This window comes from Mirounga angustirostris, unplaced genomic scaffold, assembly GCF_029215605.1.
Source record: "Mirounga angustirostris isolate CCGP_5_RB_7025 unplaced genomic scaffold, mMirAng1.0.hap1 SCAF_12, whole genome shotgun sequence".
Taxonomy (NCBI): domain Eukaryota; kingdom Metazoa; phylum Chordata; class Mammalia; order Carnivora; family Phocidae; genus Mirounga; species Mirounga angustirostris.
Genome location: NW_026991720.1, coordinates 61,299,404 through 61,314,448, shown reverse-complemented (window position 1 = coordinate 61,314,448; position 15,045 = coordinate 61,299,404). Strand labels below are relative to the sequence as shown.

The 15,045-nt window shown below is 40.4% G+C and overlaps 1 protein-coding gene across 4 annotated transcripts; it reads left to right on the top strand.

Moving 5' to 3' along the window:
- The first annotated feature begins 255 nt into the window (after nucleotides 1-255).
- On the top strand, nucleotides 256-2,732 carry ARL4A (ADP ribosylation factor like GTPase 4A). 4 transcript variants are annotated; one of them, XM_045864626.3, is made up of 3 exons: nucleotides 256-564; nucleotides 1,156-1,279; nucleotides 1,723-2,732. In XM_045864626.3, the coding sequence occupies exon 3, from the start codon at nucleotides 1,809-1,811 to the stop codon at nucleotides 2,409-2,411; it is 603 nt and encodes a 200-aa protein (XP_045720582.1). In that variant the 5' UTR covers nucleotides 256-564; nucleotides 1,156-1,279; nucleotides 1,723-1,808; the 3' UTR covers nucleotides 2,412-2,732. The 4 variants fall into 4 exon arrangements, with proteins under 4 accessions (XP_045720582.1, XP_064431269.1, XP_045720580.1 ...); XM_064575199.1 differs by having other exon boundaries at nucleotides 1,151-1,279; XM_045864624.3 differs by having other exon boundaries at nucleotides 260-564; nucleotides 1,720-2,732.
- The last annotated feature ends 12,313 nt before the right edge of the window (nucleotides 2,733-15,045 follow it).

Genomic DNA, 15,045 nt, shown 5'->3' with positions numbered 1-15,045 from the left:
CAGGCGCTCAGGGCAGCTACTGAGGCACGCCCACGTTACCCCGTTATATAAGGGGCCAGCCCGTCTGGTGTCTTCTGAAATCTCTGACCCTACGTCACCGGCCACCGCCCAGAGGGACACCGTATGACGCCCCGAGGGAGGCAGGGAGGGTGGGACCCGGCGGGGCCCGCCTGACGCCAGCCGCCGGCTGGAGAAAGCGTCCGAGACGTAACTGCTGCCGAGGCTGAAGCCGGAAGCCCCGCCCGACCTCGCCGGTTGCCGGTCCCCCTTAGGCCAGTTCGAACGTGACCTTGTTTGGGCGTTGCTAGGAGACCCGGCTCCCGCACGCCCCCCACTGGCCAGCGCTCCAGCGAGCGAGGAAGGGGGCGGGGCCGCGGCTGGCGCGGGGAGCGATCGGCAGAGCACCGTTAGCTGCCTGGCGCGCGGCGCCCACCCGGCGCCCCAAGAAGCGGCGTCTCGTCTCCGGCCACCAACCGGGCCTCACTGGTGCCTTCCCGCAGGTACCAGCGTGCTCCCGAGCGGCTGTGAGCGACGTCGGGTCCGGACGAGGAAGGACTGAGTCAGGTGAGCCGCAGCGGGGCAGGCAGCTGGTGTGGCCACGCCCTGCCGGAGGAGAGGAGCCGGCCGGGTGCGGAGGGGCGACGTGAGGGGATCGTGCTGCGGGAACAGTGGGCCCGCCCCTGCGGGCGCCGCACATTGAATCAGTCACGCCTGGAGGCCGGCGTGACCACAGCCAGCACCCTCCGGCCAGCGGACAAAGGGTTAACGCGCCGGCGGAGACCGCGGGCCCCGGATGTGGGAGCCGCGGTGCGGCGTCCGCGGGCCGCGCTGCAGGTGCGCGGGGGCGGGCAGAGCGAGCGGCCTGGCGGCGACCTGACCGACCGGCCCAGGCGGGACGTCCCCTCACCTGCGGGGGCCAGTCGGCTCCCTCTGCGGGCGCCTTCCTTTCTAACTTAAGGGCAACAGGTGGTGCCTGAGGACCGAGAGAGAAGCCAGCTTGGCCGCACTGGGAGCGGCAGTTACTCTCGCCAATTAGTGCGCTGGGGCGGGTGTGAATTAGACGCGCTGACGCGGGGGACCAATGGGATTTGGGCTCATGGGTGGGCCGTGAGGAGTGGGCGTGGTCAGAGTCTGAATCTACGGTTTCTAGTGCAGCAACTGCCAGAGCTGCGTGGAGAGCTGAGCTGAGCGGACGTGGGGTGCTTCTCCCCCAAAAACCCCGCTTAGAAGAACGCCTACCAAATGCTTTCTCAATTGGACCCAGACTCCAATTCCGGAGGTGAGAGCATTGTGCTATTTTTGGGGGGTCGGGGGGATAATAGTAACCTTGGGTATGCTCTTAAGCACGTGGAATTAGATCCCCGAGATAGGATTATGTGTTACGAGTTTTCTGCCCAAAGGGGCACTTCTGTGGTTATTGCGAGTTGGACCAGATACTAGTGACTAGGTTGTCTTCGGAATGAGGTCTTTGAGATTTGGGAACCCAGGGAAGTAGAGAAGTACGTGTTACTGCAATTTTCGTGAATGTTAAAGAATTGCAATCACAAGGATTATTCTGTCGGTTGCCTTGGTTTGCGTACGTTTCATATTTCATTTGGTTTGTTACTGAAGCAAGTTTGGTTTTTCAAGTTCCTCGTCTTGCTTATTTAAGCAGAAAGAGAGAAGAACAGTTGTAGTACGTTATTTCACCAGAATAACTTGTTCATTTCCCCCCCTCAGCAGCCTTGTAGCTGGATCCCCTAGGAAGAGAAGTTCTAAAGCAGTGAGAAGAAAGCATTTCAATTGGGATCACTTACTTGCACCTGGAAATGGGGAATGGCCTGTCAGACCAGACTTCTATCCTGTCCAGCCTGCCTTCGTTTCAGTCCTTTCACATTGTTATTCTGGGTTTGGACTGTGCTGGAAAGACGACTGTGTTATATAGGCTGCAGTTCAATGAATTTGTAAATACTGTACCTACCAAAGGATTTAACACTGAAAAAATTAAGGTAACCTTGGGAAATTCTAAAACAGTCACTTTTCACTTCTGGGATGTAGGTGGCCAGGAGAAATTAAGGCCACTGTGGAAGTCATATACCAGATGCACAGATGGTATTGTGTTTGTTGTGGACTCTGTTGATGTTGAAAGAATGGAAGAGGCCAAAACTGAACTTCATAAAATAACCAGGATATCAGAAAATCAGGGAGTCCCTGTACTTATAGTTGCTAACAAACAAGACCTGAGGAACTCACTGTCTCTGTCAGAAATTGAGAAATTGTTAGCAATGGGTGAACTGAGCTCATCAACTCCATGGCATTTGCAGCCCACCTGTGCAATCATAGGAGATGGACTAAAGGAAGGACTTGAGAAACTACATGATATGATCATTAAAAGAAGAAAAATGTTGCGGCAACAGAAAAAGAAGAGATGAATGGTGATCCTTTTTATATTTGTGTGGAGTAGGTTTTCTCTGGCCTGATGTTGACAAATGGAAGAGTGTCTACAGCCTGGTTTGCCCGCCTGCCCTCCTGGATGCTGAAAAAGCTTTGTTTTGTTGAACAATCAGATGCCCAACTCTTTTGCCTTGTGGAAGATGAGTAAATGCAGTGCTTCTTAAAATGGTCTCTTCTCCCTACCCCACAAATCTTCTGGTACTACCATTCTGGGAAGCCAAGCATGGATAGCAAATTGACCAGAAAACAGTTGTGGAAATTTGACCTGAAGTTAGTGAAATAAAACTTTGAAGAGTGTCTGCCTAGTGTTTTGTCCTTACATCTTTTGGGGGGAAGCCTTTACAAGGAAATTGCATATAAGGCTTTGTATGTTAAGATAAAATGCTAATGAATGGAAATGTTAAGATAAATTAATATATATAAACGGTTATATTGATCACATTGGTCCAACCAGTAAGGGATAAGGAGGAAGTGTTTGCTTTTTTAAGTTTTGGCCAAATGAATTTTGACATTTTCTGGAATCAAGTGATGTAATGCTATATCTTAATTCTAGACAATGTTTAAGTTGGTCTAACTTAAAATAATAAAAATAAAGTATTGGGGGCATATTCAAGTGCATGGATTAGTTTTCCTGACAATGCATGTTTTGGTGTGTAGTTTTTTACTTTTTGGAAGTAGCTATGCATCTTTCTCCATGGTCAGGTTTAAAACACCTTTTTGGGGATTTAGGGCTGTTACAGAAATAGTTTATTATCAGAAGCACTTTCACTTGAAGAACCTAAAATAATTTACTTAATTCTTTTATATAGTAAATTAGGGCATGTAGACTAATAAATGCATATGCTTGGTATATGTATGGATTTATGAAGAAAGCAGTTGACGAATTCAGTCAAGAGGATGTAATTACAATACATGGTCTCTAACGTATTCCAGATGTAAAATATTTGTTTTATTGATCCTTGCTGGCTGAACACAGATGTGGTTTCATATATTTTTGTAGTGTTTTGAGAGGAGCAGAAGCTTTATAAACAACACCTGATGCACTGTGGAGTGAGAATGTAAGAGATGTCCTGCAAGTGCTCTGAGCTTTAATTTTTTTGTTTACAATCTCAGCAGTGTTAGTGGGCAGTCCAGTCCTGATTATAAGGTAGGAAGAAATGATACAGTTCTGCAGATAAGAATTACGATTCTAGAAAATGAAGGGGAAAGTAGCAAAGCTATGTTTTGTAAAACTCGCTGGTGCTGTTTACACTGGAATCCAAAAGACCCTCTAAATTAAAAGGAGGAAAACCCATTGCCTAATGCTTATCCACAAGCAGGGACTTATTTCCAGTGATCCTGTATTAACAACTCAGCATAATTCTATGTGTAAAGCCAACAGCTGTTTGTTCTGAAGATAGCAAAAGAACTGCACTTTGCTAGCAGGGTTTTGTTTCAATTTGGGTTTTTCTGTTTTGGGGGTTCTCTTGTTTTTAGTGGTACGGTTAAGTTTTTGGAACCTTGATTTCTTGTTACACACAAAATGAAGTAGCTTCCTGTGGAGCTTTCATTGTTAAATGTACCTGCACTAGTGACAGTCACTTAGAATGTTTATATTTATAAAAATGTGGATAATAACTACCAATAAACTAATGGAGGCACTAGGAGAACAGTGTTTTGACTTTGCGTTTCAATGTATTTCCATTTGCTGAAGCTTTTAATTAGGTGTGCAAAAACAACTCTGACAGCTGGGTTACATAGTCCCATAGTAGTTTGGTTTTCCTCAAGTGTGACAGAGGCACCAAAGGCCGTTTTCTGGGAGAACCTTTTTTTATTTCTTTTTAACCTTTCACTAAATGAAATCATGATATATACTCTCAATATCACTAGACCTGATATGGGTTAATAAAGCTTGCTGAAAAAAACAAAACAAAATCAGTGAATGGACTAGATGTTTAGCCCACCTGTACTTTTTATATACTTGATACATAAAATCGTACTATTTTAACTATCTCTTGAAAGTTTAAGTGTGTTGATCCTTATTTTGTAGCCTAAGAATTTGATAAGCAAATCCATGTTATCTAAGTGTTTCATATTTAGCTTACAAGTACAAAAACAAAGAAAACGTCTTGAATACTATATTAGCTTTGATTTATAAAATATATTTTTAACTCCAAAACTCTTCGTAATATTTTCCACTCTGCTACGGAGTCTTCCCAAAATACACCCGGAAGAGTTTAGACAGTGCTTTTATATCTAGTTTTTTATTAAGGTACACCTTTTCTAAAGTATATTCCTAAAATATTTTCTTGTATTTAAGGTTATTTGGTTTAATACCCAACATTAATCAAGGACCGGATGACTCTAAATTCAAGTTACTATCAAGGATAATTATAAAGAAATCTAGGCTTATTCCTAAATGGATTATAAGCACTTAGGAAAAAAAGTTGTGTAGTTTATGTAGACAGCATAGGTTCACTAAGAATCATGGAAAAATCATGGAAAAGTGAATAAATCCGTGGAAGCCAAAAAGTGAAGTTACTAGTAAAAATAAATGTCTGTAGAGAGAGAATTAGTAGCCTGTAGAAGCATGATGGTTTCTGAACAGAGGGAAAGACCTAGACTTAGAACGTTTTTGTCTGTACAAGGCATTTGACACTTAAACAGTGTTTAATTAATTATTCATATTGACCTGGAAGGAGGTCTTTGGTAGAGTGTTTCAGGGTTCTACTTAATACAACAATTTCATCAGTAATATAAACACAATGGTTTCTTCAGTGATCATGAAAGACACAAAAAATGGTGTTTTTTTTGAACTTTCGGTGACGTAACAGTCAACATTTAGCTAATACAAGTTGGAACTTTGAATATACCATCATTTGAAGTTGGAATTTTACATTTAAGGTTTAAATTTAGTGGAAGATTCTTAAATGGATAGTAGGGATGCTTGTATCACTACTTGTGAATTACTTAATGCCACTGAGTTCTACATCCCCAAATGGTTAAAAATAGTAAACTTTATGTACATTTTACCACAATTAAAAATTTATGATATTAAGTGTACACTTAGTTTCCAAGAATCAGCCAAGAGTAGAGTGAGAGCATCCTAATTTAGAGATCATATTCAGTTAGAAATTTTATGGAACACTGGAGTGTTTAAAGCTTAATATGACTTGGGTGCCTGGGTGGCTCAGTCGGTTGGGCATCCGACTCTTGGTTTCAGCCCAGGTCATGATCTCAGGGTGTGAGATCAAGTTCCCCGTTGGACTCTGTGCTCAGCAGGAGTCTGCTTGAGATTCTTCCTCCTCCCCTCTGTCGTCCCCCTCCCTGCCCACACTCAAGTGCATTCTCTCACATAAATCTTTAAAAAAACACTATGAACATATAGCATGTAAACTCATAATTGTAAAGTTAATACTAAAATACATGATAATCTGAGATAATAGTCTCAACAAACCACAGCTGAAGTATGTACTAAATCTGTGTATGCATTTAGAAACCTAGGAATACCTACATGGGAGGCTCATTGAGGAGGATATGTGTACTGGCTAAAAAGAGCAGGAGCTTTGGAGTCAGAGTAGGTTCAAATCCTGGCTCTCCCGCTATGCCCTCGGGACCTTTTGGCTTGTTCTTTGAAACTTCTCATGTGAATGCCCTCCTGGGAAAATGAAGCCTGTCACATAGAATTTTGAGAGGATTGAGTGACATAATGTAAACTAGTGCCTCACCAAGTATTTCATAAGAACTCAATAAATGGTAGCAGTTATTGTTAACCAGTATGGATCAATAGGTGTTGAGAGGCAGTTGACAATGGCTATAGAAATTCAGATTTGAGCCTTAGGTCCACCATGTACTACTTTCTTGGGACAATTTATTTTCCTCAGCCTTAGTTTCTTCACTGGCAAATTGAAGCATATGCCTAACTATTTGGGTTTAATTTACTAAAAGGCTTAAATGAAACAATGTATGATATTTAGGGAATGCCTGCCACATAGTAAACATTTAATGAATCTTTGTTATTAATAGCCAGACTATTTTTTGACAAATATATTCAAAGAAAACTTGTTTTGGAGGGGAATGTTACACAAAAAGCTCTTAATTTGTTTTTCTTAGCTTTCCTGCAGCATGGCACAAATGGGAGCTTGGTGGAGCTTGGGAAAGACTAAACATACTGAATTCTCTTGAAATCTGGGTCATTTCCTTAAATTTCTAAAGTACCAGTCTATTTTAGCACAATATAATCTCACCTTCCCTTGTAAGAAACAAACAAAATTTAAAAACATGGTTATTTTTTGGTATAGACACAAATCAAAATAGAATACTTCACTGCAGAAATTAAAAATCTGGAACTGTGTACATTGTGGTTCAGAAAGCCTCAAGGTTGTTACCAATTTGCAGATTTTATCTAATAAGTTGGGATCTGTAGGCCGACCCTTCTGTGGAAACTTGCCAACATTTGTGGGCACATCTGGTAGATGATGGTGGTGATTTGTGTTTGCCGGACGGATGTGTGTGCTGTGTTATTTTCCAATTACTTTCAGCTTAGGGTCATGTTTTTATGTGTTCTGCTTATGTTTTGCTGAAGTTGAAATTACCCACATTAGGTGTTGGGTTATAAAGGAGTTGAGTAGAAAATCCTGGGTTACTAGCCAAAATAAACCCATACTTTCTTTGGCCCTCTCTGAGTCTGTAATAAGGAAGAAATTAAAGCAGTGCCAGAATAGAAGTATTATCTGGATCATTTTCCCCAGCCCTTCCCTTCCTGTTTGAAGACTAACAGGTAATGCAGCTATGTGTGTGTGTGTGTGTGTGTGTGTGTGTATGCGTGCTGTATTTACCTCCTCTAAGTGATTGAAACTGGTATGGGTTAACATATCTGTTCTCAAAGTGTGGTCCCTGGACCAGAAGTATTAGCACTACCAAGAAACTTGCTAGAAAGGCTGATTCTCAGGCTCTATTCTGGATGTATGAATATATAAATTTGAGATTGGGCCCATCAAGTGATTCTGATTTTCGTTAAAGGTAATCATTGAGTTAACAGAAAATCCAGTCACTTATCATGCTAAAAAAATTGAATTAAGACAATTCCAATACCATAAGATTCAGGCCTTTTTTAAAATACTTTTTCAAAAGCATGATGTTTGATTTATAGTAGCATCCAATAGAACCTAGTTGAATGAACTTTAATCAAGCCAGCAGAAACACTATCTTTTATGTGTCATATCTTATAAATTTATTTTATACATGCACATATATACAAGAGAAGAGAGCTTTGCTTGTTTACTATATGCTAAATCTCCTAAGATGTGTAGCAGTGTAGCATTCTAAAAATGGGTGGTTGAAGAGATGTTGAGGTTGATTCATTTCAGTGATGCTCTAGTTTTAAATAAAAATCTTAACCTTTTATGTGGTGTATATATATACAATGGAATATTATGCAGCCGTCAAAAAAAAAACAACACGAAATCTTGCCATTTGCAACGACGTGAATGGAACTAGAGGGTATTATGCTGAGCGAAATAAGTCAATCAGAGAAAGACATGTATATGATCTCACATATGATATGAGGAATTCTTAATCTCAGGAAACAAACTGAGGGTTGCTGGAGTGGTGGTGGGTGGGAGGGATGGGGTGGCTGGGTGATAGACATTGGGGAGGGTATGTGCTATGATGAGCGCTGTGAATTGTGTAAGACTGTTGAATCACAGGGCGCCTGGGTGGCTCAGTTGTTGGGCGTTTGCCTTCGGCTCAGGTCATGGTCCCAGGGTCCTGGGATCGAGCCCCACGTCGGGCTCCCTGCTCCACGGGAGGCCTGCTTCTCTCTCTCCCACTCCCCCTGCTTGTGTTCCCTCTCTTGCTGTGTCTCTCTCTGCCAAATAAATAAATAAAATCTTTAAAAAAAAAAGGGGGCGCCTGGGTGGCTCAGTTGGTTAAGCGACTGCCTTCGGCTCAGGTCATGATCCTGGAGTCCCGGGATCAAGTCCCGCATCGGGCTCCCTGCTCGGCGGGGAGCCTGCTTCTCCCTCTGACCCTCCCCCCTCTCATGTGCTCTCTGTCATTCTCTCTCTCTCAAATAAATAAATAAAATCTTTAAAAAAAAAAAAAAATCTTTAAAAAAAAAAAAAAAGACTGTTGAATCACAGACCTGTACCTCTGAAACAAATAATACATTATATATTAAAAAAAAAAAAGGTATTAGGAAGGGAAAAATAAAGGGGGGAATCGGAGTGGGAGACGAACCTCAGAGACTGTGGACTCTGAGAAACAAACTGAGGTTTCTAGAGGGGAGGGGTATGGGGGGGATGGGTTAGCCTGGTGATGGATATTAAAGAGGGCACGTATTGAATGGAGCACTGGGTGTTATGTGCAAACAATGAATCATGGAACACTACATCAAAAACTAAGGATGTAATGTATGGTGATTAACATAATAAAATAAATTTAAAAAATCTTAAGCTTTTATTATGACATCTCAAACTTATATAAAAGTAGAATAGCATCATGAACACCCAAGTATCACTCAATCTGGTTTCAGGAATTATCAACTGGCCAATCCCCTTTACTCTATATTCCCACCTACTGCCTTCTCTGCCACCTTTCTTCTCCCCCCTCCCCTGTATTATTTTGAGGTCCTAAAAATTCCATTTTATTTATAAATATTTTGGTGTGTGTTTCTAAAAGATAAGCACTTTTTTTTTTTTTTTTTTTTTTTTGAGAGAGCATGGTGGGGCAGGGTGCAGAAGGAGAGGCAGAGAGAGAATCTTAAGCAGGGTCCACGCTCAGCATGGAGCCTGACACGGGGCTCGATCTCACAACCCCGAGATCATGACCCCGAGATCATGACCTGAGTGGAAATCAAGAGTCGGTCGCTTAACTGACTGAGCCACCCAGAAGCACTCTTCTTAAAAACAATCTCAATATCATCACATGTAAAAGAAAATACTTCTTCAAAAAAATCAAATAGACTTACCCAGTTAAAGTTTTTTAAAGTTTTTTGCATTGGAAGACATCTGCCATAGAATAGTCTCTGGTTGAAAAAGGACTCTTGCCTTTCTACCACTGCTCTATATAATGCCAACATGAATATGAATAGTCATTTGTTTCCTTTTTAATGCAGAAATGGAATAACCCAAGAGCAAGTGTTTGGAAGCCATGGGTATCTAGTGGGCCAATGTATTTTTTTAAATTTTAAAATGAGAAATACTTGCGTTCCTTAATCCATCATCTACCTGGGATACCCTGAAATGGGTCAGTAACAAAATGGGGTCCCCTACAACAACATTTTGCCAAACTGGCTACACTTCAGAATGGCTTAAGGAGCTTTTAAAACTTCCTAGACTCTCCATCAGGCATTTTGAATCAAATATCTAGGGGATGGAGCCAGTAATTTATTTTCTAGCTTTTTAACAGTCCTCCATCAGTCAGTTTTAAGAACCATTGCCTTGTTGGGGATGACAGAGGGATGGTATGTTTAGTGGCAGGAATAAAGAGATCATAAATAGAACTGGCCAGGTGAACATTTACCTGGCTGTCTTAGATCCCCCTTTTTTTTCTGTATGGTGGGATTTTCTATTGGCTTGACCTTGATGTCAAAATAAACTCAGAACTTTGTCTGATTTAGGGATGTCTCAGATCTGATAGCTAAGGGAAATCTGAGAGAGCCTTGGGGAAAGGCAATATATGGAGTAAACACGTTTCCTTCCATGGACCGTGTATATACTTTATACTAAGAGGTGTAAGGAATCCTAGACATTTACAAGTAGTCCTCCTCATCTCAGAAAAGATAGAGACCAGTTAGAGACTTAGAGGTAAAGTACTAACTAGTGCCTACAGTGTTGCTTTTCTGTAATCCTTGTGGGAACTTTGCATATCACAGATTTCAGTGATCATTTCATAGCCAATTTTTTTGGGACTAACAGGTATGATCAGGAAAAATCACAGGTGTATTATAGTAACATCTAAATAAAATGGATGGTGCCAAATGACCTAGACCAAACCCCTGACACATCTGATTAGTAAATAAACACTTCGTCTCTCATTTACTAGACAAAGATGGTTTGTTCCCATTGCTTGATCAGTCTGTCACAACTACTCATGTTGAAAACTGGTGATTGTTTTAAATTTTACAGAGAGAGTTTTAATCATAAACATGACATACATTAGCTGTGTGACTGAATGCAAGTTACTTAATTTCCCTGAGTTGCAGCCTTCTCACCTTAAAATGGTGATCCTACCTCTCTTACAGGGTTATATTCTGAAAGGCTTGTAAGTCCTCCGGCATGATTATCTGGCACCTACATCAGACATTCACTCAAGAAGTATTTGAATGACTACCTCCTGCTGCCAGGCGTTTGGAAGACAGCAGTAAGCAAAACTGAGATGGGTACGGTTTCTGTCTCCCGCGTAGAAAGTACGCTCCACCAGGGTTGGGAATTTAACTATTGGTGTATCCCTAGCTCTTAAAACACTGCACAGCACATGCACATACTAATTACTCACGTATCTACATAATGAGCAAGTGAACGAAGCCTACTCTTAATGAGGGAGTCAGACAAAAGGTAATCAAAAAACAAAAATAAAATGTGGAAAGTGCTATGAAGGAAACAGAGGGCAGAGGAATGAACAACAGGAATGACTTCCTTTTGATATGGTTGTTTAAGAACGTTTTTCTAATCTGTCCAAAGAGCTATGGGAAGACTAGAAGGAAAAGCATTTCAGGCAGAGGGAATATGAGACGCAAAGGGCAATCACTAAGTGGAGTTGAGAACTGAGAGAAACTAGCATGGTCGAAACTAGTGGGAAAAGGAGAAAATGGCAGGACGTGAAGTTGAACGAGTGGGGTAAGACATTTTTATCCAGTTTCACAACTGTGTTTTTAGTGAGAATACTTGGCTTTTAGTTATATTTATATATATTTATGTATCTTTATATATTAATTACAAATTACTGCTATTTGTATTGAAATCTGCCATAATTTTTCATTTGTTTGACCATTTCTGTTTCTTTTTAATGTCTTTTTTCCTTCTTTTGATTTATTGAGTATTTTATTCTTATTTATTGCAAATTTTTCTACGACTCTTACAACATACAACCTTGATTTAGTGAGGTTGAATATAAACTAGCACTTTTGCCACTTCTACTTTTTGGACAATACAAAAACATAAAGCACTTTCAACCGCGTTTGCTTCCCTGGTGATATAGAGGCTATTACTGTTGTATATTTCATACACATTGAAGAGCTTCTACGCTGTTTATTGCTATTTATTGCACACTTATTCTTTCTGCTCTCTACTTTTTCTTGAATATCTTGAGGTATAATCTGGGATCATTTTCCTTCTGCCTGAAGAACTTCTTTTACTATTTTCTCTAGTGTGATCCGCTGACAACAAATCCTCCCAAGTTTGGTTTCTGAAAATACATATGTTGCTTTTATTTTTAAAGGATATTGTTACTGTGTATAGAAGTTTAAGTTGGTCTTTGTTGTTTTTAGCACTTTAAAGCACATCATTCTAGGGGCGCCTGGCTGGCTTAGTTGGTGGAGCGTGCGACTCTTGATCTCAGGGTTGTAAGTTTGAGCCCCACATTGGGTGTAGAGATTACTTAAAAAATCTTTTAAAAATAAAAATTAAAAAAGTATGTCATTCTGTTGTCTGGTTGGGAGGTCAGCTATTAATATAATGTTTTAGCTTATATGAGGGTAATATGTCTTTTATTCTCTGGTCACTTACAAGATTGTTCTTGGTGTTCAAGTTTTGCATTTTGACTATGTGTCTAGGGGTATTTGTATCTCTTTGTATCTCTTTCAGTTGGTATTTGTAGAGTTTCCTCACCTCATGCCTGTCAGATAACACCCACATCTGGTGATCTGTGAGTCTGTCTTCTGTTTTTTAATTAAATTTTACCCTATTATATTTCTGTTTTTCTCCTGATCACCATACATCATAAATAAAACTTCAGTGATATTTGAGGCTCTGGGTGTCATCCTCCAGGAAGAATTGACTTCTGTTGGGGTGCCTGGGTGGCTCAGTTGGTTAAGCGTCTGCCTTAGGCTCGAGGTCATGATCCCAGGGTCCTGGGATCGAGCCCCACATCGGGCTCTCTGCTCAGCGGGAAGCCTGCTTCTCCCTTTCCCACTCTCCCTGCTTGTTTCTGCTCTCGCTAACTCTGTCAAATAAATAAATAAAATCTTAAAAAAAAAAAAAAAAGAATAGACTTCTGTTGCTGGCAACTAGCAAGGGTTCATCTCCCTGGGCTTCCTTTTTCTTTTGGCTCTTTCCCCCAAATCCTTAGAGTCTCTGCAGCCCTCAGATCCCTTCAAATAGATTTAAAAACACTAATTGTCTAGCTTTTCTACTTTGTCTTAAGTGGAAGGTTGGTCTGAAAGAAGTAAAAACAGTAAAATGTACTCTAACAGCAATAGGGAAGTATTCAAGGGTTTGATATCATCTGATTCCTATTTTAGGATGATGTTTAAAAATTATTTATTTTGTCATCTCTTCCCTTAAAATGTCCCTGAAGTTGCCTTTTATCTTCATTTCCACTGTTATCATCCTGATCTGAACTCTCATTACTAACTTGGGTCTTGCTTTTATCTCGCTCTCTTGGGCCCTGAAGGCCATGCTACATATCAAGGTTAGATTCTTTTTCCTGAGATCCTGTTTCTTTTATGTCTAGATTTGGAACTTAAAAATAGCCATGCAATCCTTTTACTTAAGTAAATAGTTTTTAGTAGTCACATTTTACAGAAGAGCAAAGTGGCTTGAGGGGGCCTAAGGAGCTTGTTTGGTCCAGATGGAGCGACAGGTTGAACATAGGCTTCTTGAATTTCAGAAGGTAGAGCCATTATTTTCTGTTACTGAGATGTATTCTACTCAGACTGTATTTACTCTGAATGTTGCTGCTGCAGACAAAGCTAAAATTGAAATAATAAGAAAAAGTTAAAGCCTTTGTTGTTGTTGATGCTCACTGATATCAAAGTTGCTTGGCTGGAGCTTTTTTTCACAGATGTTTAGAGATTTTTTTCTTGAGAGGTTTAATACTGGCCTATATAATTGTTAGTAATATTTTAGAATAGGAATCCTTTCTATTTATACATAAACAGATTTAAGATGATTTCACATACACATAACACACATGTAGATACACACATGCATGAGAATTTTAAAAAAGATATAAGACATTAAATTTAGTGCTTTGCAATTTTTATTATCTAATCAAAAAAAATATATATATATATTTTTAAATATTTTATTTATTTATTCATGAGAGACAGAGAGAGAGAGAGAGGCAGAGGGAGAAGCAGGCTCCCAAGGAGCGGGGAGCCGGATGCGGGGCTCGATCCCAGGACCCTGAGATCATGACCTGAGCCGAAAGCAGACGCTTAACCATCTGAGCCACCCAGGCGCCCAAAAAATATATTTTTTTAAAGGATCAGAGCAATTTGTCTCCTGGACTACAAATTCTATCTTTAACTTGATGTTTCCTAGGTACTATGCTAGTCTTGCTTTGGGATGTTTTTAGGCACATCAAGTGCTTAATTAACTTATTTCACCATATACTGGGCTTCATGTATGCTCACAAGCCTGGATCTAGATTGGGGGGTGTAAGGAAGCAGACTTCTGTCATTTTGTCTTAAAATAAAATTGCTATTAATGTCCTACTCATTAATCTGTGCCCTAATATCTGCTGTTTATACTTACTGGCTTAAAGTTTCAATTCCATCTCAAATATACCTTAAATTCTTGATATCATTGAAGTCTAACTTACATATGTTGAACAATAACTGGATTCCCATAAATCCTGGAGTGACTTATTTAGTCCCCTGGGTTTGAAATACTAGAATTTCAGACCTGATAGAATAGAAAAAATTAGACTAAAATGGTGGTGGTGATGACTTGTAAGAGCTTAGGTTCTGGAACCAAATTGACTCGTCCAAGTGTTGGTTTTACCATTTATCAGCTATGTACCTTTGGATAGGTTGCTTAACCTCTCTGGCCACAATATTATCAACTATAAAAATCAGATAACAATAATATGCCCTTTTGGAGTCGTCATAAGGATTAAAATAATCATGACATGTTAAATATTTAGAATCTTATCCTGCTATCTTAGTAATATATTATTTTTATTATGACTAGTTTACCAATAAAATTTTCTCTGAAGTGGCCCAGATATAATAGGGTTTGTGTGGAAGATCCTTGCAATCCCTGGCATTCTGTCAAATAATGTAGTTTTCAGAGATTCTTCAGCGGTGTGAATGAGCTAGAACTCTCTCCAATCTGATGTTGTTTAGATCTGTACCAGTTCTGCATATGGCAGTCTGTGGTCCCTATACTACTAAGCAAATATTTATTTAAAACGCAGTGTTGAGGGCGCCTGGGTGGCTCAGTTGGTTGGGCGACTGCCTTCAGCTCAGGTCATGATCCTGGAGTCCCGGGATCGAGTCCCGCATCGGGCTCCCTGCTCGGAGGGGAGTCTGCTTCTCCCTCTCCCGCTCCCCCCTCTCGTGCTCACTCTCTCTCTCTCTCAAATAAATAAATAAAATCTTTAAAAAACAACAACAAAAAAACCCCGCAGTGTTGCGAGGACGAGTAGATTCTGACCCAAATTAAACATGAGATAATTAAAGAGATT

Excerpts from the sequence above, each read along its gene's own strand:
- ARL4A (XM_045864626.3), top strand. The coding sequence starts at position 1,809 with ATGGGGAATGGCCTGTCAGACCAGACTTCTATCCTGTCCAGCCTGCCT.